This window comes from Setaria italica, chromosome V (genome assembly GCF_000263155.2).
Source record: "Setaria italica strain Yugu1 chromosome V, Setaria_italica_v2.0, whole genome shotgun sequence".
NCBI lineage: Eukaryota > Viridiplantae > Streptophyta > Magnoliopsida > Poales > Poaceae > Setaria > Setaria italica.
In genome coordinates this window covers 14,126,389-14,148,827 of record NC_028454.1, presented here as the reverse complement: position 1 = coordinate 14,148,827, position 22,439 = coordinate 14,126,389, and the positions used below count along the sequence as shown (strand labels likewise).

The window sequence follows — 22,439 nt, the reverse complement described above, 5'->3', positions numbered from 1 at the left end:
TCGCTAGAATCTCGCCGGAGTTAGAGAAGAAAGGGGGATGGGGGTGAAGAAAAATTTGGATGAGGAGGGGCTGTATTTTACTCGGGTGAGATTTAGCTTTCCCTAAAGAAAATGATAGTTTGTGTTTGTGTCAATCCCAATCTATCTAGTTTCTCCAAAAATAGAAAACCCAATATATAGGGCTGGACTTGTGCTGCAGCAGCGGGACCTCCGCGTCCATGTAGGAGCCACTGCGTCCCGACTGATCTGCGCTCCCGGCGGACCTCCAGGTCGGCGTCCTGGCCCTGTTGGAGATCCCCGACCTCTTCAGCTCAGGTGCCATCTGCCGCTCCTGGAACCAGAGCTACCTCACTGTTCGCCACCTCAGCCTCTACTCGCAGTGCCAGCAGAGCCCCTAGCTCCTCTACTCCTCCGCGGATGGTGTGTTCAACATGACCACCACCCTACACAGCCTCTCCACTGGCCAGCGTTACCACGTTACCTTCCCCACGGATGACGATGCCATCTCCCCGTTCGTCGCCCCCCACCGCCGCATCATCGGTTGCTCCCATGGCTAGCAGGTCACCGCCGACGACAGGTTCGAGCTCCACCTCGAGAACCCCGTCACACTGCGCGTCGGCGTCGCGCTCCCGCCAGTCACGACCTTGGCGCCCATCAGGCTCTTCTACACCAGGGAGAAGGTCTTCATCGGCTACGCCGTCTTTGACATCTCGCCGGAGAATCCAAAGGTCAACAACCGGCGAGGCGAGTCCCGCCGTTCTACACGGTGGAGGCCACATCTCGTAGCCTGTATCTCAGGGCGGTCCTTTCCTCTGATCCTAGCGATGGAAGCAGCTGCACCGTGGTGCTCCTGCACAAACCACACAACCACCTCACGTTTGCCAGGCCCGGCAACAGCAAATGGACCTGGATCACTCCAGAAAACAATAGCTGCTGCAAGTTTTACCATGACTGCATCTACAATGCTAACGACGGCTTGTTCTACACCCTTCGGCACACCGGCGAGGTCCACGCTATTAACCTCAGCGGATCCACTCCCGTGGTGAGATCGATATTTCCACCGGTTCTGATATCCCAGAACTGCACAAAATACATTGTTCGGGCGCCTTGGGGTGATCTACTTTAGATTTGGGGGAAGCATCGGACCGCCAATGGCGAGCTGAGGACATTCCAGCTTACAGTCTGCAAGATGCTTGTTGCTGAAGAGGTTCTTCACGAGATAAAAGACCTGCAAGGAGACGTGTTATTCATTCGATTCAACGAGTCCTCCTTTGTTGTCGCCAAGGACTACCCAATGTTGTTGACTCCTGATTGTGTCTACCTTGCACATGACAGCACAAGATATGACCATCTACACGAATCCAACTTAGAGGAGGTGGTAGTCTTCAACCTGAAGGATGGCAGTTTCAGCGATTTCTTGCCCGGTCCTAAATCATGGCTCAGTTTACCGCCTCCCATTTGGATTAGACCTTCAATGCTTACAAGTTTAGATAAACATTGGTAGGAATTGCTATTGTGCAACATTATAATTTTTTATTGTCCTACAATCCATATATTTAGTTTAAGATGGCAATGTCTCTACTTATTATTAGTGCAAAAGTGAAGAATGGAAAAACTGTTATGATAGCGTGCTTGCTTACAAATTGGCAATAGCATGCTTGCGATATAGAAAAGTTGCCACGTCACAACCTCCCAGGATGAGAGGGAAATCATACGGCCAGTTGTTTGCTGCAAGTAACCAAGAGTATACTCATGTAGTCATGTGCCAAGGATTCTAATATCTGACATATAATGACATAAGCTTATGAGCTGATTTGATCAGCCAAATAAAGTGTATGCTAAAGCTAAAGGTATTTTCTTACCTCTCACGAGTTTGGCCATGTGTTTAACACAAAATACTTCTATGCACATAGGAAAAGAAACTATTGATTTAATTCAACAAACCCAAATGATAATTTTGAGCTGTATCAAACCATCATAGAAGACATCCTGGAACATCTTTCTTTGAATGAGTTACGGTCACCCAACCCTCCCCACTCCTATTTCTCTCCTTGACTTCTTGTATTATTATTAGTAGAGTTATTGTTGGCAACACCTTGAAATTAATTTATTAATAAATCGCCTTAGAGAACTACTTTGACATTATCATTACAATCTTTCTTTGGTTCTTTCTTGGTGGTAAGGAGTTCACCATCCGAGCATTGCACGATTAAGTTTGGTACGTACGTTACCCACTTACCCTCCGTATCAACAATAGGGAATTTTGTTATCTTCTTCCTTGGGCCTTTTTGGTTTTTCTAGCTAATCACTCTTGTTTTTTCTTCAAATTATCTTATCTTATTTATTATTAAAGTAAGCAACGCTTCTGCCTTGATTTTTTAGTTTGATCCAACTTAATTACAATGACAAGTGGGCCTAATCATTGGTTTGTTGTGACTCCTTGACACGTAGGATGGGGTTCGAGCCTGCGACCCGTGTACCCTCAGGGAGGAACTCTCACCGGTTGGGCTAAGTTACGTTTGTGTATCAATAAGCACTAATATATATATATATATATATATATATATATATATATATATATATATATATATATATATATATATATATATATATATATATATATATATATATATATATAACAAAGTGGATTTCACGTGGACCTATCCAAATACAAAAATATCTATCTGAAGATATTTAATCTACATAATTAGTATATGAAGGAATAGATAAAAAAAACTAAAGCAATAGTGTTCTAATCATTTGTTACATCAACACGTCTCTGATTCTCACGCTTTGCACGATTGTGCTTGGCCTCGACATATATGATTTTCATCCTTGACACACGCACAAATCAGTAGTAGCGCAGTTGCCATGTCACTCATGCCTCACATATTGATGCAAGGCTAACTAGCGCGGATCTCACCATGCACGTGCACGTGCAAATCAGTGATGCTTGCTAGGGTGGGCCATGTATGAAAATAAGTTTTGGCTGATTTAGATCAGATATTAAAGTTAGAGATGAGGTAATGTTCTTTTGTAGAATGCGGTTGTGGCTAATTTTATCTTTATTAGAAACTCTCTTGTTAAAACAAAAAAGTTAGTGATGTAATGAGTACTTGAATAGAAGGAATTGTATATGTCAAATTTAAAACTGATGATCTTCTAGAAAAAAAGTAGAGACCATTTAAGTTCAATGACAGAAAACTATGAAGTTTGAGAGTTTCAAAAGAAAATACTATCAGAGTTTTCGGTATCTCTACATAATCTATTATTAGAACAACCAAAAAGGTTGATAAACCTAACAGGTGGTGGTATGTAGAGGATGAAGATATTGCTATGCCCTAATATCATTAGTTTTTCTAAATAATGCAATTATTGCATGTTTCAATGTAGTGAGATGGATGTACATTTTTAAATAGGATAAATTTTTTAGTAGAAAAACATATGTGGGACGTTTTGCACTAGCAAAAGCATATGATAATACATGTCAAGCTATGATATTCGCACGTAGCAATGCACGGGCATTTTTGATAATCTGTATTTTAATTACAGAACCCAACGAGGATAGCTCCCCAAAATAATTCCTTATTAGTTGGGTTTACAACATTTTGGCTGCTCTGTTAACATTCATTACCTCCCAGGAGAATATAGTTTCGACCTTCCGGTCCCTAAGGAGAAGCCATGACAGATGGAAATTGAAGGATGGCTCTTCATCATATCTTCAACGGGTAGTATATAGGATTCCTACTCACGTGTATGGTTTAGAGTCATGTGGTGAACTCTAGGAGACCTCTTTAGTCTTTATTAAGTGAGACTATTTCAAGTTGAAGGTGATATAATCCCCTAGTACTTAAGTATGGTATGATACAATCAAGAAGAGTCATTCCTTACCGAATCGTGGCCTACCTCCCTATCATGGTCGAAGTCATTCTCTTTTTTAGAGGCTCCCCCAACTAAAACTTTCCCTAATCATGGCTCGTGGGCCAAAGGATGGCCAAACAGAGTTTGTTACAGCATGTTAAGGGATACAGAGGTGGTAGTTTGCTACGGCATTGTTACATAGGCAATAGATGCCGATATTAGTAATCAACTAGGAAGTCATTTGAGATTGAGCTCTCTCAACCCTTCTCTTTTTCCCCTTGCTACATTAAAGAGCGAATGCGAGAGGCGATTTCTTTGGCCTCGGCTCCATTTCGCTGCTTCCCTCCTCCTCTCGGGCGACCTCGTTAGTGCTGGAGAGGGAGGGGAAGCGTAATCGGCTAGGTGTTGTACAGTTTTAGGCCTAGGTTTAGTTTCTAGTCTAGGTGCTAGTAAGTTTGTCCCATGGTGGCTCGTCCGTGGCATGGGGACTCAGCGTTCCTCATCACAGACGGCGTCAACTTCAGGGATGACGGTGCGATGGTGAGGCTTTTGCTCCTCTAGGGCGACTTTGACTTCACGGGTCGGCCTAGGAGGTTTGTTTTGCTCATCCTTTTTGCATTGGGGATGGAGCTTTGGTTTGCCCTTTGGGGGCTGGTTTTCCTGGTCGAGATTTTTGATATTGACTGCAGATTTGAGCTTCGGTTGTTTTGTTTTGGCGGTGACGACCAAAGTGGATGGGTGCTGGTTCTCTGCTTAGGCATAAGTCTTACGGTGACGATCGATGTGTGCCAGAGGGGTGATGTTTTGCGGTTACAAAGATGGAGGTCTCGTCGGACTACGTGCTTGAGCTTGTTTCCTGGTTAAGCCTTTTACCTGTGTGCCATTAAAAAAGTTTGTAATTACACACAAGCCATTAAAAAAGTTGACCGCACATAGGTGCCACTGCTCTAAACTTCTTTGCCTTACAAGCCATTCTGTCCAAATGCAACGCTAACTGTGGCTAACGGATGGGGGAAAAGACAAGCATGCCCTCAGGAAGAAGAGGCTATCTGATGGTGCTTTGGCACCAAAAATTCTCCCTGGGTGGCTCCTATAAATAGACAGCACTGAGGTCCCTCCCCCACTCAGTTCTCTCTCCACTCAATTCCCTCTCCATCGCTCTCTCTCTTCTTCAAGGTCTGTGCTGCCATGTTTGAAGCTTCAAGCACCTTTGTGAGTGGGGGGTAAGGTAGGTCCTTTGCCCCAACTATGGTGTGCTTGCCAATTGGTTCACATCGATGACCACCAGCAACATGCACCGTGTCTTCCACAAGTATCCCTACTTTTCAGTTTGTGTTGCTAACTTGCTCTTTATTTGGCTCTAGAATGTTGGTTTCCGCTATTTGGTTCATAATCTAGTGTTGCTTTGGTTTTCAGGCTGGAGGTTGTTATACTATTAGTGGGAGGATGAAATGGGGGAGACTAGTGTACAGACAGTGGCTCCTACAACACCTTTGTCTCATGTTCCTCTTCAGGAAGTGCCAGCACCAGCTGCTATCCCTACTTCCACTCCAATGGCTCTCATCCAGGAAGGTGGAAGGCTGGTGGAAGAGTAGTGCAAGATAGGGTTGTGCAGCAACTCAGATGGATTGAGAAGCTAGTCTTTGTTGCCATCTTCCTTGCATTGTATGCAATTATGAAGAAGTAGGGTCCTATATATGCGTGTGTGTGTGTGTCACTTTATTTGTATGCTTGAATCAATGAATGAATGAGTCAATGATGGATGGATGAATGCAGTCCAGAAATATAAAATTCTCAAATTGTTCATTCACCAACATGCAAACCTTAATACATTACAAACATAAGCAGTGCTAATGGTTCAGATTGTTCACCAACATGCAAACCATAAACCACAATTTCATCTAACACCAGTAGTTTGTCCAGAGCAAGTACCATAAACTACATGTCCTGATCATGCAAAATATTACAGCTCCATTACATGAGCATTTCATACCATCCAAATGATTTCATATCACAAAAGCCAAGGTGTTTTATAGGAGTACAGCACTAATGCATCATCAAAACAACATGGTGGAGTCACCTTTGTTCATTCCAGCAGTAGTTGCTTCTTACTTCTGGTATTTTCAACTGGGCTGGAAGGGTCAGCTAGAGCCTTGCTGCTTGTTCCCCTAGCTGGAGTGGCAGACACATCTTTCCTTGGTGTAAGCTTCTTCTTCAATCCAATCTTCCTCCTTGGAGTATGAACTGTAGCATATGAAGCTTCTTGTGGCTCATGCTGAACTGCAGCATCTTCATGCCAAGGGGCAAGGTGCACAACTTGAATAGGAATTGGTTCGTTGGATCTAGTTCCAAATCTTGTGGTACATGAAACATGAAGTTTAGTGTGGGCTGTTGGCATTGCAAAAAATTAGAAAGAAATGGAGAAGTGGCATACCTGCTAGAGAAAGGAGTAGAAGTAGAGACTGAAGTACTTGTTGCTGCTCCCAAATAAGAGGATTTTCTCTTTCTTTTCTTGTGTACAGCATTCTCCACTGCCTCATTAGGAGGGAACACCATCCCTGTGGCCAAAACAATACTTGTCTCTGTGTTAGCTTTAGCTGCTTTTTTACCTCTTCTTTGGCAGACCCCTGCAGGTGAAATTTTAGTTATGTTAGATTATTTAATGCATTTCATATCATATATGAATAAATGTAACTGAGAGAAGTTCACCTGTCAGCCTCTATTGTAGACATGTCTGCTGGACTCCCATTCTTGCAGGTGTACCAGTGGTGCCCTAACTCACGGCATATTGGATACTCATGTCTCTTTGATTTCTTCTTGCTACTTCCTTCAACTGCTCCTTTGTACCTGTTCTTTCTTCTACCAGCTGTGGACTTAAGCAAGGGAGGATGCGTGAAGAATCCATGTGTGGTATCAGGCCACATAGACTTGTCGGGAATGAATGGGATGGCACCTTCATATGCAGCTTTGAATTTGGCCACAGAATAGCATTCATCCACATGGTCTTCTAGCTTTTCACCAGGTGTAGATGTTATGTAGGCAATTGCATGCTTGCATGGTATTCCTGACCCTTACCAAGCCTTGCAGGAACATGTCCTGTTTCTTAAGTCCACAACAAATCTGAATCCAGTCCCCGCTTAGCACAAACTTTAGCAACTCCATCATGTTTTGTGATGACCTCAATGTCTAGGTTGAAGCTGCCTTCCCTTAGCTGCTGCATAACATGAGGTAGAATCTTTCCCACAAACTTCTTGGCCACTTTTTTTCTAGTATTCCATTTAATCAACAGCTTCTGCCTTATGGTTTCCATCAAATCATCAATGTGCTTGGCCTTCTCTGCCTTTATCTAGTTATTGATGGACTCAGCCAAATTATTGGTTACATAATCCACCTTGGAATTTGTACCAAACTGACTTCTGGTCCATAGCTTCTTGTGATTCTGTTGCTCATTGCCTCAGGTTTGGCTGCAGCCATGGCCTGGTAGTGTTTCTCAAACATGTATTTGCTCCAAGAGTAGGCAGATGCCCACAGGTGATCATCAAAAATTTTACCACTGAACCATTTCTTAAAATTTTGAACTAAATGCCACACGCACTCTCTATGTTTAGCATGTGAAACGACCTCACTAACACCATGCATTACTGCCTGCCCACACTGTGCAAAATGTCAGACACGGTGGGGTGCCTATTACTTGCTTCAACCTCTCCATAAACCAAACCCAGTTTTCATTTGTTTCAGAATCAATGACACCTATTGCTACTGGGTACATCCAGTTGTGCGCATCAACTGCACAAGCAATGCACAACTGACCCCTAAATTTTCCACACAAGAAAGTGCTATCTACTACCAAATATGGCCTACAACCTCTAAGGAAGCCATCAACACATGGTTTCAGGGCTGAAAAAACCTATTAAACTTAATTTTCTTATTAATGGTGTGGTGATCAATCACAACAAATGAACCAGGACATGTTTCATCTAGCTGGACCTTGAATCTATACAAGTTATCAAAGCTTTTATTCTAGGGCCCATATAGTTTATCCAATGCAAGATTCTTACCATTCCACACCCTTCTGTATGGTATCAAGATTTTGTACTCATCCTTCAGCCTCTTTTGGAGTTCAGTAGCATCAACAGTTGCATCTTCTTTCAACCAGTCAATCACTTGTTCATAGACCCAAAATTGTGTAACCCCTTTACATACGCAAGACCTCATTTTGCTTTGACAAGTATGGGGATATGGGTTCCTCTTCACCTGGAAATGACATAAAAATAAAATACTTATATCTGAAAACAACTGACAGATAAAAAAACATACAAATTCAAAATTAACAGATTACCTTAATTGATTCATCATCCTTCAAGGTTGAGGCATGAATTCTCCACATGCAGCTCTCAGTACTCCCACAACAATGAACGATGTACCTTCCTGTATCACTCTTTTCAATGTCATAATGAAACTCATGTTTGACAGCATGTGAAGCTAAAGCCAGTTTAAATGCATACATGTCTCTATACACACTGACTACTGTCATAGGAGGATCCTTCTTGCCATACTCAGCATCAGGCATATGATCAAGCTCATTATCTTTAACAATGTCATCTACATCCTCCATTTCATAATTATCATCATCATCAGACACAGATTTATCATCACTGTCTGTTTCACAGTATGTATCTGCATCAGATACTTCACCATCCCTTTGTTAACCTTGACTCTGAGGTTTTGGAGGTGGTGGATGTTGAGGACCAAGGTTTATATACAACCCTTCCTCATCAACACCCACATGCTCATTGGATGGGTTTGGGTTAGTCAGGTATTCATCATCTGCAGTTTCACTCTAGGTATGGCTTGGTTGTGCAATGCTAGGACAAGGCAGTGAAGGGGTAAAGGTGTAGGAATACGAGGTAGGCTACACTAGCGCAAATCAAAATTTCTACCGCGTAAAACCAGGAAGAACTGCCGTATAAGGATCACGGGATTACCACTCGACGCACTACTGGTGCGGAAGATGTAGAATTTGCGTCGATGCAGTGAAGACGATCAACGTAGTCGTACGTAGTCGATCAATGTAGACGTCCAGCAGCTTCTCAGCAGCTCGTCCACGTGCAGCAAGATCGCCCTCGTGCAGCAAGATCGCCCTCGTGCCGCGGCTCGTCATCGGCTCGTCGTGGCTCGTCGGCGGCTTGTCCAAGTGCTGCACACGTGCAGGGAGGAAGCGTCGCAAGCCGGACTGCTAGATCCGCGAGTTGCAACAGGCGAGGGCGTGGGAGGTGCGGCAGGCGAGGGCGTGGGAGGTGCGGCAGATGTGTTTCGCCAAAAGGTGTAAACCCTAGGGCGCCCCCACCCCTCTATTTATAGAGGTTCCTGACGGGCCTCTGGGTCCGAGGCCCATTAGTACTTCTAAACCTAATCCAACTCGGATCAGATCTGAATTGGGCTTCCAGCCCCTTAAGTGTGTGACCCTATGGGTTCGGATACGTATAGACATGGCCCGAGTACTCCTACTCGGCCCAATAGTCGGTAGCGGCCTCTAGCAAGACGTGCCAACTCCTATACGCATACGAAGATCATATCAGACGAACCATCACAACATAATATACATGCTATTCCCTTTGCCTCACGATATTTGGTCTAGCTTCAAGCCGACCGCTCTTTCTCGATCCTGTGATTCGGAATCCCTTTGTAGGTTAACTCTTTACCGTACGTAGCATGGCCATGCATTTTCGGATCCGATCACTCGAGAGGCCCAGAGATATCACTCTCAATCAGAGAGGGGCAAATTTCATCTTGATTGACCATATCTCATAGCATGCTTCTTGACAAACCTGAAAGCTACCTTTATAACTACCCTGTTACGGCGTAGTGTTTGATAGCCCCTAAGTAGGTCGATCCACATCTTGAATACATGCGACAATCTCAGGTCTAAGGACAAAGCGTATATGTTGTTTAAAGAGAGAACTACTTCTCGTGTTGGGTCAGTCCTAGCACATGTCTCCACATGTGTCCACATTATTAGTTCAACATCTCCATGTCCATGACTTGTGAAACATAGTCATCAACTAATACATGTGCTAGTCTAATATTCATGTGTGTCCTCACATGAACTCCGACTAGGGACAACTTTAGAATAACCATACAAATAAAGAGTTTCACATACAATTCACATAATTGCAAATCAATTCAAGTAGCCTTTAATGGATATTCAATGAACACAATATACAAATCATGGATACAAATGGAATATCATCATCTCTATGATTGCCTCTAGGGCATACCTCCAACAGTCTCCCACTCAACAGACCGCCAACAATTGCTAAAATCCCAAGGAGGAATTTCAGGAGGCTCAGTACTGGGGTTGTGGTAACAAAATGTTATGAAGCAGCACTTGGAAGCATTATGTTTTGCAAACATGTCAAGCAAATCTTGGTTGGTGCAAACTTGGATGTTCATCTGTCTCTCAATGCAGAAGTAAAACAATCTCACAACATCCCCATAATCAGAAGGATACTTATTCTCAACTTCAGCAACCAGATCTACGAAGTTGGTACAATCAGCATCGACGACTTTGTCCAAGCTAAACCACCCAAAACAAGTATGGCGAGCAATTATCCGGATTTCTAGGTTGTAGCTACTAGCAGGATCCATCCTACAGATGAACAACAGCGAGTTTACATACATCTATCTATCTAAAATCACACTATATCAACCACGACTACTACACCTAACTGACCACAATCACAAGGACCAAGCAATCAAAGTGGGGGAAAAAACCCTAAAATGGTACTCACCCGTCAGGAAGCCAAGAAGGTCGGTCACCCGCGCGCGCCTCCTTGTTCATGGCCATACGCCGCCAATCCGGAGGATCCACGGTCTCTTCCTTCAGGCCTCCTCTTCCTTGCTCCACAACCCCATTCCACGCTGCAAGCATGGGGGATTGGGGGGGGGGGGGTTCTTCTCTCAGCGCCGCAGCCGCAAGCAGGGCTGGATTGTCTTCTTCTCTCCCCGCCGACACCGCTAGGGTGTGGGGGAAGAGGACTCGAGCGAGATGGGGAGAGTGAGGGACTGAGGTGGCGGTCAATCGTAGTCAACACGGTCTACACCGCCCAAGGGCAACACGGACAATTTCACTAGCCGGTCCCACCTGTAAGGCTACCAAACGGCGAAAAACAAACAGAACAAGGACGGAATGGCTTGTAAGGCAAAGAAGTTTAGAGCAGTGGCACCTGTATATGGTCAACTTTTTTAATGGCTTGTGTGTAATTACAAACTTTTTTAATGGCACACAGGTAAAAGGCTCTTCTTGGTTCTTGTGCTTCTTCCCCGTCTCCAGCAGATCCGAAGGAGGTGCAGCGGTCAGGAGCATGTTAGAAGGATCTGATGACTGTTTCTTCAAATTTTATTTTTATCAGGATCCTTCGTGTAATTGTGCATTCCTGGAGTTTGCGTGCTGTGGGTTTCTTTGTAATCTTGCCTTTCTCCAGGGTGCTTTCTGTAAAAGCTTTGTTACAATGATTATATGGGATCCAGCCCCTTCGGAAAAAAACTAGGAAGTCATTCTTTTGACTAATCACACACTTTCACCCCTCCCTTTTAAGGGGGTGTTTGGTTTGAGTTGCTTATGCAAAGCAACTAAAAATAAGCAACTTATTTGCTTATGCAATCAAACACCCTTGCTTATTGGGTTGCTTATAGGGCTGCTTATTTTTGGCTGGGTGACTCCCCTTTTCTCTCTCTCAATTATTAGGGGCAAATATGTCAAAAGCAACCTCATGCAGTTTAGCACTCAAACTAAATATCTTTAGCTTATGCATAAGCAACAGGAAGGTATTGAGGCTGCTGGCTGACTAGTTTTGCATGAATATACGCGTACCACGTAGATCGCGGTGGAGCTCAGAATAGGTTGTACTGTACCACCATGCCGCTACATCAGCTGAGCTCTCTCTCTCTCTAAACTTGTCGGATTCACCTTAATCCAAAACTCAACTCCATCCTAAACAGTAGACATCGTCGGAGTTGACAAAGAAGCTCCTCCACATGGATCACAGCAAAGCAGGTCTCAAAATTTGATTGTGCACAAGCTCCAAAACACTCGATCAATAGTGTAGCTTTTCCGCTCCTAAAAAGAAAAGAAAAAACAAAAAAAAGAGAGGAACATTTGGACTCTTGGTCTGGACTCTGGATGCTACTCAACTCAGCCAACAGCCGAGACAACCGGCGGCACCCGCCTTCCGCCGTTCGGCGGCCCTCGACCCCTCGCTCGCTGCAATGAGGAAATGTTCCGGCGTGCTCCTCATCTTCACCCTCGCCGTCGTGCTCCTCCTCCTCTCGCCCTCGCCCTCCCCAGCCCCACCACCCACCACCGCCGCCACCGGCCCGGTCGCCCACCTCCTCCCCTCCCTCCCAGGCCTCTCCGACCTCTACCCTCCCCCCGCCAACTCCACCGCCCAGCTCTCCTGGGGCCTCCTCCGCCCGCTCCTCTGCCGCTCCGACGCTCTCCCGGGCACCGCCACAGGCGTCCTCGAGGCCGCCGATGCCTGGCGGAACCTCACCCTGGCCGTGGCCGCCGCCGCGGCAGACGAGGAGGGGCGCGCCCAAGGACCCAGCTGCCCGTCGTCCGTGGAAGGGGATCTGGGCGCGGGCCGTGCCGGGATCCCGTGCGGGCTCGCGGAGGGCGCCGCCGTGACGGTGGTCGGGGTGCCTAGGGAGGGGGCGGCCCGGTTCATGGTGGAGATGGTGGGTGCGGGCGGCGAGGTGGTTCTGCACGTCAATGTGAGCCTGGGAGCCGCGGGGATGCTGGTGGAGCAGAATTCATGGACGCCCCAGGAGGGGTGGGGGGAGTGGGAGCGGTGCCCACAGGATGGTGATGTCGGCAGCAGCAATAGCAGCTTACAGCGAAGGTTAACTGTCTTCATTTTGCCTTGATCTGCATGTCTGGTGGATGCAAATGCAATGATTTCAAAATCTAGTGCACTACTTTGTTTTATCTATGAGTTCAAGTCTTGGAAACTTGCTTGTGCTGTGCTGCTTTCTAGTTACTTGTAGGAATGTAAGGTACCTACTGATGTGCCTCAGTGTCAGCTCATTGACTGCACATGCTTGATGTGAAAGAATATGAAGGATTAGTATTTGTGCCAGAAGGAAAGTAGTAACATGATAGTCAACACGCAGTAGTTTCCTCATGTCCTGGTTGAGGCTTTGATTCCTATCACTGTGTTATGGTTAGTACTTAGTTCAGGACTTAGCGGATCTGCTTCAGGGTTTATAAGAGTCTAGTAGACACACAAATTCTGGAGTGTACCTGAGAACTGATTTGTGATTTGTACTTCAGAGCTTTTTATCAACAGATCCAAACAATAAGAAACTAGCAGGAGTCTACAGTTTATACATCAGAGTCAAATCCTATAATCAAGGAAAAAAATTATAGAAATGCAAATCACAGACCATAAGATACTTTCTTTCCTATTATCACACTGTCGTCAAATAGATACAGAGTATATCAGCATGGGTGGTTGTTCCGTTTGAGGTGCCAGTGAAGACATTGCCATGATCTTGTTCTTGAATTATTTGTTAATGATTCTGGTGTGATGGTTGAGATACTTGTATTGCACTTTTTTAATTGAATGAGAAATAAGGTTTACTTAGGATACATTTGCTAGTGATTAGACTTTGAGTCCACAAGGTGATAATGTGGACCTTTTCAGTGATATCATCCTGCATTGCACATTGCCTCTATCGACATTGTTAGCTACATACTACAGTTTTTTTTAAAAAAAAAACTTGATGAGTAATGATGTAATATTTGTGAGTAATTTTATGTAGACTACTGTATCTGTGACCAAGAGCAAGGTGTTATTAAATTCTTCACATGTACCAGGTCCATTACAAGCATGCGGTACTCTAATAGAATCGACTAACATGGTGACCTGTCACAATAGAGGTCTACTAAAGTTCTTCAGTAATCCTACAAAACTGGACAAGAAGTGATTAACTACAAATTTGAGCATGTGGACACATTTATCAATTTTTTGGAGTACTTATAAAAAGAGTCAGCATTCATGAAGATTTATTCTTTATACTTTTTACTAGCCTCTGATAGCATTTTTTAGTATTTTTTATATGAATGAGTTCCTTCAAATTATTTGCAATTCGAATTTTGATCTGTTAATTTAGTACTGACTGGAAAGTTCCAGTTGATCACTTGATTGCTTTTGTTAGCACTCTCTATTATTCATCTTAGTTTCTTACTGTTGAAAACTAAATTTTCATATTTAGGATTTAGTTACTAAACATTTATCTTGTTATAGTCTCTGCTGGTACTGATAAAAGACAAATTATTTTTGCTATATGTGTGACCAGTCTAGTTGATGGGCTTGTTCGTTGCAATGAGAAAATGGGTTCCAGCATCATCCAGGAGAATAACAGTACCATGATAAATGTTACTGGGAACCAACCTGGAGATGGGCAGAGACCAAAAGAGCGCAGTCAGTTAAGTGGCAGCTTCTCAATTGTTGAAGGAGAGCCTTTTACAATAACTGTGTGGGCTGGTGTAGAGGGGTTCCATATCACAGTAAATGGCCAGCATGAAACATCATTTGCCTATAGAGAGGTGAGATTTTTCAAAGCAACAAGACTTCATACTTCAATTTTTGTGAGTACTGCATAATTGTGAAGTCTTTAGGTTTTTGATAGTGGTCAGAGCCATGGTTGATAGCAGAAGTCAAGGTTTCTGGTGATTTGGAGCTCTTGTCATTCTTGGCTAATGGATTGCCAGTTTCAGAAGAAATAGACATGGCTAGTGTCGCACTTCTGAAGGCCCCACCTCTGCCAAAGAAGCGAGCTTTTCTACTGGTGGGTGTTTTCTCTACTGGAAACAACTTCAAGCGGCGGATGGCTCTGAGGCGAACATGGATGCAATATGAGGCTGTTCGCTCAGGCGATGTAGTAGTCCGATTTTTCGCTGGTCTTGTAAGTTCACTTTATTCTCCTTGAGTACTGCTACAATATTTCTAGTTCGTTCTTTTGAACCAGTGTCTCTGTTTAGTTGAAACACCCTAGCGGACAAAGAACCACTTGCTTATTCTCGCATTATGATGGCCCTAATTATTTCCTACTTCCCCACCAGCTTCAGCATATAAGAACTTAAAATTTTCTACTCCACTGAACAAGGCACTGTTGTTGAGAATAAATTTAGTAGAGAACACCATATATTTTGTGTATAGACTGTGGAACTTCATTTGTGCCTATCAACTTTTCAACTCTGGGTCATAACTTATCTTCTTTCTTAAGAACTCACTATAACTTTAGGAAAGGGCTGGGAGGACATGGATGTCATAGATTGGGGATCTGTTTTCATCCCTTGCTGGCTCTTATGTCTTGAAGGATTATGTAGCCAGAAATTCAAAATTCCTTAAGAGAATTGAATACCTTATCTGTGTCCCAATATTATGCACTCCTTTCTTCCCCAGCTGAATCTGTAAGACTGACGAACAAGATGAAACCTTTACAAAAAATAAAAATAAAATACTAATAAAGGATAAACTGAAAGTACATATATTATAGGCTCCATTTTGCATCCGTCAATGTATTGTTTCAACTCTAATCCAGCTCCTAAGTATGCAAGACATCTTCTTGCAATACAAATGCTCTTGACAGCATGAATCGTGTCCATTTGTATTCCTTAATATTGGACCTTCTCTCCTTCCATACAACTGAGCTTGTTATCTAAGCTACTTTCCATATTCAGTTATTCTCAATGTTAATCAACTCTAGTTCCATTCTTACATCATCTTTCTTTATGCCCAAAATGCAGCATAAGAGTGAGCAAGTCAATATGGAATTATGGAGAGAAGCTCAATTGTATGGTGATATCCAATTGATGCCCTTTGTTGACTACTATAGTTTGATCACTTTTAAGACCATATCAATTTGTATTTTTGGGGTATGTTCTCTTTTTCAGGTTTTCACCTTGTTATTTTGAATCTTTTTCCCTCTCTTGATGAAATGACGCAGCTCTCCTGCACGATTTAAAGTCATTTTATTTGGACTGTGGATCATCTCGCCATCTTGAAAGAATGCATTGAATTCTAATATTTTACTTTCATGATTTTTAAATAACAATTGACCTTTATTTTCGGCATTTTTTCCATATCCCTTTATTTCGGTAGTCTAATTTGAGGATGATTCAGATGGTGAAATTTTCATTCAGATGTTGGGACTTAGAACCTTATCTGAACTGTAGTTTTGCTATTTCATTATATCATAGATTTGTGCAATCAGACTTAGCAGTCTGTTAAAACTAGGGTTGGATTGTTTTCTGTTTCCCAGTACTTGTGTGTTTCATAGATTTCTTGGTTCGTTCATATCATGTGGCACCCTTAAAAAATTTCCAAGGCAGCACAGTGGCTGCTTAAAAGTCAGAATTTTCCAGCCCCTTGAATCCCTGATTCTTCTTTTGTTGCTGGCAGACAGGGACGTCTACAAATTGTTAATATTTTGATGCCAAGAGATTCCCATGAAGTATAAAAGATATCTATACATTTGCAGTTTCCATGCAGCCTAACCATGTAATTTGTGTACTGATCAAATGGAATGCTTGAGGCATAGCTTGTAAGCTTCACCTTTTGTTGCGTAGTTACACATTTTGACAAACATTGAAATGAGAAAGTTGAGGCAAACGCATTGTTGCCTTGCAACATGGTAGAGGGAAAGAATTGGAATTTAGTTCGTCATGCTTTTTATTTGCCTGTTGTGCTATATATGGTGACATGTTGTATTGATTTAGCAACTTTTCAAATTCCACATGTTAGCAGAGTTCAAATAAATGCATGCACATCATATTAGCACAAACTTATATAAGTATATTTTATAATTGCAATTTTGCAGACCAAAATTGTTCCTGCAAAGTACATCATGAAAACAGATGATGATGCTTTTGTTAGGATCGATGAAGTGATCTCAAGCCTGAAGAAGAGCAACTCCCATGGCCTTCTGTATGGTCTTATTTCTTTCCAATCTTCACCACACAGAGATAAAGATAGCAAATGGTTCATCAGTAGGAAGGTATTGCCAGCACCATTTATTATGCACGAGGATTTCATTTGTTTGGTTGCCTTTTTTCACACTCGTTGGAAATGCAGGAATGGCCTTACGACATGTATCCACCATGGGCTCATGGTCCCGGATACATAATCTCACGTGACATTGCTAAGTTTGTAGTCCGAGGCCATCAGGAGCTGACTCTTCAGGTAGGAAATGACCTCACGACATATCCACGGATTTCCTATTGTGTTATTTTCTGTGCATCGATGCAGGTCCTGATTGATCTTGTTGCTGTCTCAGCTATTCAAACTCGAAGATGTGGCAATGGGGATTTGGATCCAACAGTACAAGAGCAGCGGGCAGCAAGTAAACATCGTGACCGATGACCGGTTCTACAGTGAAGGATGCGATGCTGACTATGTCCTTGCGCACTACCAGAGCCCAAGGCTTATGATGTGCTTGTGGGAGAAGCTTAAGACGGAATATCAAGCTATATGCTGTGAATAGCATCTGCATCAACTTTCGCAAGTAGGAGAGCGATAGGTTAGCCTCGTTGTACAACACATTACTGAGATTTTGACGCTTAGTGGAAAGTTGTTGGGACTACGCACGCAACACTTTGTAACATTGGGTAACTCACTGAACAGATGTTGAAGAGAGTTGTAAAGCATATGCTTGAGAGGCAGTTCCCACCTGCTGATAGTTATTATTCTGCCATGTGTACAAATACGTTCTCTTTTGCATTGTCGTGTTAGTAGGGATGGCTATAAGAGTTTAATGATAGACAAAAAAAAAATTAAGCTGAAGTTTTCAGCACTGCGAAGCTGTGTCTGTGCATCCAAACCCAGGCAACATGCAGATGAGACATGATAGGATGGGAAGCCTTTGGTTTCCGATGGCTGTGGAGGACAGGTGAAATTGACATGTTACGCAATGCCTCTCCTCTGGGTTCCCAGTGTCGTCTAGAGAGCAGCAGCATGTCCTCTTGGATGGGGCCGTGAGCTGTGAGCCAACAACTTCACTCTCGTCTCTCAAAAACTGCTGAAAGCCCCATCTGTCCACAAACGACCGAGATATGAAGTAAAAAAAAAAAACACAGTGCGCTAGTAGGTTGCTTGGCCCCACGATGCAAACATCCACAATGAGTGTCCTGTCCTCTTCATCATAAAAGTAATGGCAGTATTTTTCTACTTGAAAGTAGAGAGGGGAAAAAAAGGTAATAGCCAAGTCACACTTACAGCGTCTCTAGTAGCATTTGTAAATTTGGAAACCTACAAGTTCTACCTAAAACTGGTGACCTGTATTTCGTTTAAGAATTAATTTATGAATGAAATCTTCTTTTATGGGTCAATCTGTAAATTGACTTATCCCATTCCTCCAAACCACCCCCCACCCCACCCCACCCCCCACCCCACCGCTACTCCGCTCGCCCAGGCCTATCGTTGCTCTGACCGTGCCGCACTCCACCCCTCTGCCGATCGCACTGCTCCTCCGCTTGCGGCGCTGCTGCCTGTGGGGATAGGGGACGTCCTCCCCACTAGCGCGAGGCCGGACAAGGGGCAGCCCACGCCGGACTCGTCCTCCCCACATGGCAGCTCGAGCTCTCCCTCGCCGATGCCCACACGTGGAGGGGGAGGAGAGGAGGGGAGAGGCAACAAGGCAGAGAGAACGGGCTACCGGAGGAGCGCCAAAGGAGCTAGGCCAAGAGGATGACGATTCAACGGTGGGATGCTTCAAATCGCGCTGAGGACGACACCCGGCAGCGGGCCTCGAGCCTCGGGCGAGGCGGCGAGGAGGACGGCCGCCGAAGCTCGAGTAGGACCAAATCGAGGAGTGCGAAGGGTGAGGACGAGCGCCAGTGAGCTCATCAGCAAGTTCCGGTCGTTGGACAATGGCTGTAGGTGGGGAAGACAGAGGCAGCACATGGGCACAAGGGCAGGCTCGGCATGAAAATGTACAACGGAAACGATTGGTTCATCTCGCATGAGAGAGCAGTCCAGACAGAATATAGCAATTCAATCCAGACAGAATATAGATGTTTGGTATATTTAGGTCAAAGAAGAGAGAAATTTAGGTGATAGTCTAAAATAGCAATTCGATTTTCAATATTCTGCAGTTTATAAGGGCATCTCAAACAACTTACCTAAACCGGATTGCTATAAAAGCTACCAGAATACCTTAAAAATAGAAAAAAAAAACTCCAACAGTATACAGTATAATAGGTCATGACCTAAATTTCTATCTCCCTGACCCAATATACCAATCCAAGGGTGGATTGATTTTGTTCTCCACGCGGGAGCTGCCAACCACCGGCGTCAGGATATTTTCGTGCTCATCTTACCGCCTCGCTCTACCCAACAGCGCCGCCTACCATCGCCGGACCTCGCTGCTGCCCATCATGACTCCTCTGCCTGCCGTACGGCCAAGCCCCAGCGCGAACAAACGCAATCGCACGGCAGCCTTGCCGACCCTACCCTGGTGCAGGTGAGTGCCACTGCGTGGATCGCACCGTTGGCCCAGCCCCGGCGCGCGCTAGCACCACGGCGCGGTGGCCCTGCCAGCCACGCCCTGACGCGAGCGAGCGCCACCGCACGGGCAATCTTGGAGGCCCAAAATAGCCAGCAATGGAGGGGGAGGGGAAGGCAAGGAAGAAGCTGTTGTTGGAGTACCGCCATGCTTCCCTGACCACCCCGGCGCGCACTAGCTTTGATTCATTGAAGAAGAAGCTCGATTCAGCACCATCTCCTTTTCCTTGCCCACCGATTTGGTGAAGAAGGTGCCCAATTTGGTGAATTGCTCAAAGAAGTCCAATTTGGGCGATTTGAGCTCTTCCCCGATACCGTTGGCTCCGGGCATCTGACCTTGCCGTCAAACTCACCGCCGCCTGCCCTCACCATCTTCGCCGCCCCCTCCATCGCCCATGTCGAGAGCTCGAGCTCGCCCGACGCCCGAGTAGAGAGCAGCGGGGGCGAGGAGAAGAGGACGGTGGGCACGGGCAGGTTAGCAAGCAACACCGTGTGGGCGAGGCTTCGCCGGCCCAACCTGGGCCGACGAGGGGAGAGAGAGAGGAGAAGACGGCAGGAAGAGTGGAGCAGAAGAAGGCGTAGGAGAGAAGTAACGTGGGGGCGAGGGAGAAGTAGAAGAGCTAGCGACGGGATGGGGAAGAAATGATGAAGGAGATGAGTCTAGTTTCATAGATGGGGCTTGCTAGCGCCCGGACGTCCGGCGGGAGCAACTCCCGTCGGACGCATGTATCACCATCCGTTTTAAATCTGACGGCTATAGTAGTACCAAAATAAATACCACTAATTATCCGACATTCCGTTACAACATCAAAACAAAATAGCTGCAACATCGAAAATCTATGGTTGCAACATGAAAAAGATGCGAAAAAAATAGCTCAATGTAAACATAATATTTGTGAGGGAAATTTCCCACCGTAACATTGAACACATGTTTCATGCAATATTTCCAAAAAATCATCATATGTTGAGTTGGGGTCGAGCTCGTACGGGAAGAAATATTGCAACATGAAAAATTGACAGATGAAACAACAAAAGCCAACTATTGCAACATCGAAATATAGCAGAAAATCAATCGTGCAACATCAGACGATACGTTCATCCGCAACACCCGTGCACATCTATAGCGCTTGCAACATCCAACAATCCCTACTGCAACATCGTGATATACCTATTATAACATGGCAGTCGGGGGGCTATCCGTTGATAATGAGGAAAAAAACCCGCCACAACATCTGTTTCGTGTTGCATGGAACATTCAAATCTTTTATTGAAAATGCAACATCCAGATAAAACATGTGTGAAACATATGCAACATCTAGATCTACTTTGCAACATCCACATGAAACACTTGCAACATTCTTCTGAAACAATTGAAACATACTCTTGCAACATGAAGCAAACCTTAGCAGGAGGAGCACTGCATAACGGGATTCGACGCTAGGAAACGGTGCTGGAGGAGGATGGCGGCAGCCGGCGCGGCTCGTCCCTAGCCGCTGGGGAGCTGCAGCCCGCGCCCGGCAGCGCCCCTCGCGAATCTCCCAGGTGGCCAAGCTCATTGTGGGCGGAGCAACTCCTTTAGCAGCCGGCGTGGCTCGCCCCCGGGCCGCGGGGAGCGGCAGCCCGCACCCCCGACGCTCGAGCAACACCCGACGCCCTTCCCAGGCTCCGGCAGCGTGCGTAGATCGGCCACGGCCTTGCCCCACATAATCCATAAGCTCACGGGAAACGGGCAAAATCACGGCAATCCGCTGCCTCGCTCGTCAGAGTGTTGCCCGTGTCGCTGTCGCGCTCACCACACTGACGCCGCTTCTCGCTACCACACTTGTCAGAGTGCCATGGCGTGCTGCTTATTCCTCGCCCGTCCGAGCGCTGCCCTGGTGTCGTTGCCCCCATGCGGCCGCTGAGCTCGTCGGAGTCTCATCGAGCTGAATGGTTGGAAATTGGAGAGAGAGAGAGCAGTTGGGAGAGATAAAGAATGAAAGTAGAAAAATGTGTGGTGCAAGTTAGGTCACGTCATTTTATACTGTTCTAATTTAATTAACTAACAACACAAAGGTGACGGGATTAGAGCATCCGATGCGTCCGACGTCCGCTCCTGAGCATTACCGTTCATAGATTGGCCCTTGGTAAAACATTTCATCTGTAGATTCGTCCTTGCTGTTGCAGGAGAGTATCTGAATTTTTCTCTCCGTATTTTTAGTATCTAATTTTAGTAACGCTATTGAAGCTGCTCTAAGAATAATAAACCAGCTTAGGTCACCTACTAAAGATGACTTTAGCAGCTAACACGAAGTTTATACCAAATTGGCAGTGTTTCGCTTCGTCAAAGGAAAAACAAAAGGAGAGACGTATTGGAGTCGTAGCAAAGGTAGGTTAGTTGGTTATTTTAGTCAACTAATCCAATTTTGATTTAGAGAAGATACCAAGGCAATCAGCAGAAGAATAAGAAGAGCATATATTTTTATTTCTTGCGTCAAAAGAAAAGGAGAAATATATTTTTTCCGTTGGGGCAGGCGGAGCGGAACCCTGTGCATCCTACGGCCCGGAGCGCGAGATGCCCTGTTGATGGGGCCGAGGGCCCCGCCAGCGGCAGCGATAGGTGTTTCCCATTTTGCTTTCTCCCCCTCCTCCTGGCCGTCGTCCACCCTTCTCTTCTCTCCTTCCGGAGCGCAAGGATTCTTCCCAAGCAGAGCACGGAGAGGCCCTAATCGGCGGGAGAGAGATGGCGCTGGCGATCCTCGCGAGGCGGCGGGCGGCGGAGGCCGTGATGCGGCGGCCGCAGGCGGCGGCGGCGGGGGCGGCCGTGTCCGCGTGGAGGGCGTACGCGGCGGCGGGGGAGGAGAGCGACGTCGTCGTCGTGGGTGGCGGGCCATGCGGGTACGTGGCGGCAATCAAGGCCGCGCAGCTGGGGCTCAAGACCACCTGCATCGAGAAGAGGGGCACACTCGGCGGGACCTGCCTCAACGTCGGATGCATCCGTCCAAGTGATGCGCTCTCCCTCCCGCACCCCCG

The 22,439-nt window shown here is 45.4% G+C and overlaps 2 protein-coding genes and 1 pseudogene across 3 annotated transcripts in view; all 3 read left to right on the top strand.

Moving 5' to 3' along the window:
* The first annotated feature begins 245 nt into the window (after window positions 1-245).
* LOC101756523 lies at window positions 246-1,504 on the top strand (annotated as a pseudogene).
* Window positions 1,505-12,041: 10,537 nt separating this feature from the next.
* LOC101760978 (hydroxyproline O-galactosyltransferase GALT3) lies at window positions 12,042-17,619 on the top strand. Its single transcript, XM_004968614.4, has 7 exons — window positions 12,042-12,761; window positions 14,221-14,470; window positions 14,554-14,829; window positions 15,674-15,802; window positions 16,747-16,923; window positions 17,001-17,108; window positions 17,203-17,619. The coding sequence occupies exons 1-7, from the start codon at window positions 12,130-12,132 to the stop codon at window positions 17,407-17,409; spliced, it is 1,779 nt and encodes a 592-aa protein (XP_004968671.1). The 5' UTR covers window positions 12,042-12,129; the 3' UTR covers window positions 17,410-17,619.
* A 4,428-nt stretch (window positions 17,620-22,047) lies between these two features.
* The window catches only part of LOC101760312 (dihydrolipoyl dehydrogenase, mitochondrial), a 5,451-nt gene continuing 5,059 nt past the window's right edge, over window positions 22,048-22,439 (top strand). The window contains exon 1 of one of the 2 annotated variants that reach the window (XM_004968612.4): window positions 22,048-22,416. In XM_004968612.4, coding sequence (XP_004968669.1) covers window positions 22,150-22,416 — 267 coding nt within the window. In that variant the 5' untranslated portion in view covers window positions 22,048-22,149. The remainder of the gene's footprint in view (window positions 22,417-22,439) is intronic. The other variant, XM_022826975.1, reaches the window with a different exon arrangement.

Coding starts and splice junctions, on each gene's coding strand:
- LOC101760978 (XM_004968614.4), top strand. CDS start 12,130: ATGAGGAAATGTTCCGGCGTGCTCCTCATCTTCACCCTCGCCGTCGTG. Junction 14,830..15,673: donor TCCGATTTTTCGCTGGTCTT/GTAAGTTCACTT, acceptor CCCAAAATGCAG/CATAAGAGTGAGCAAGTCAA. Junction 16,924..17,000: donor AATGGTTCATCAGTAGGAAG/GTATTGCCAGCA, acceptor TTGGAAATGCAG/GAATGGCCTTACGACATGTA.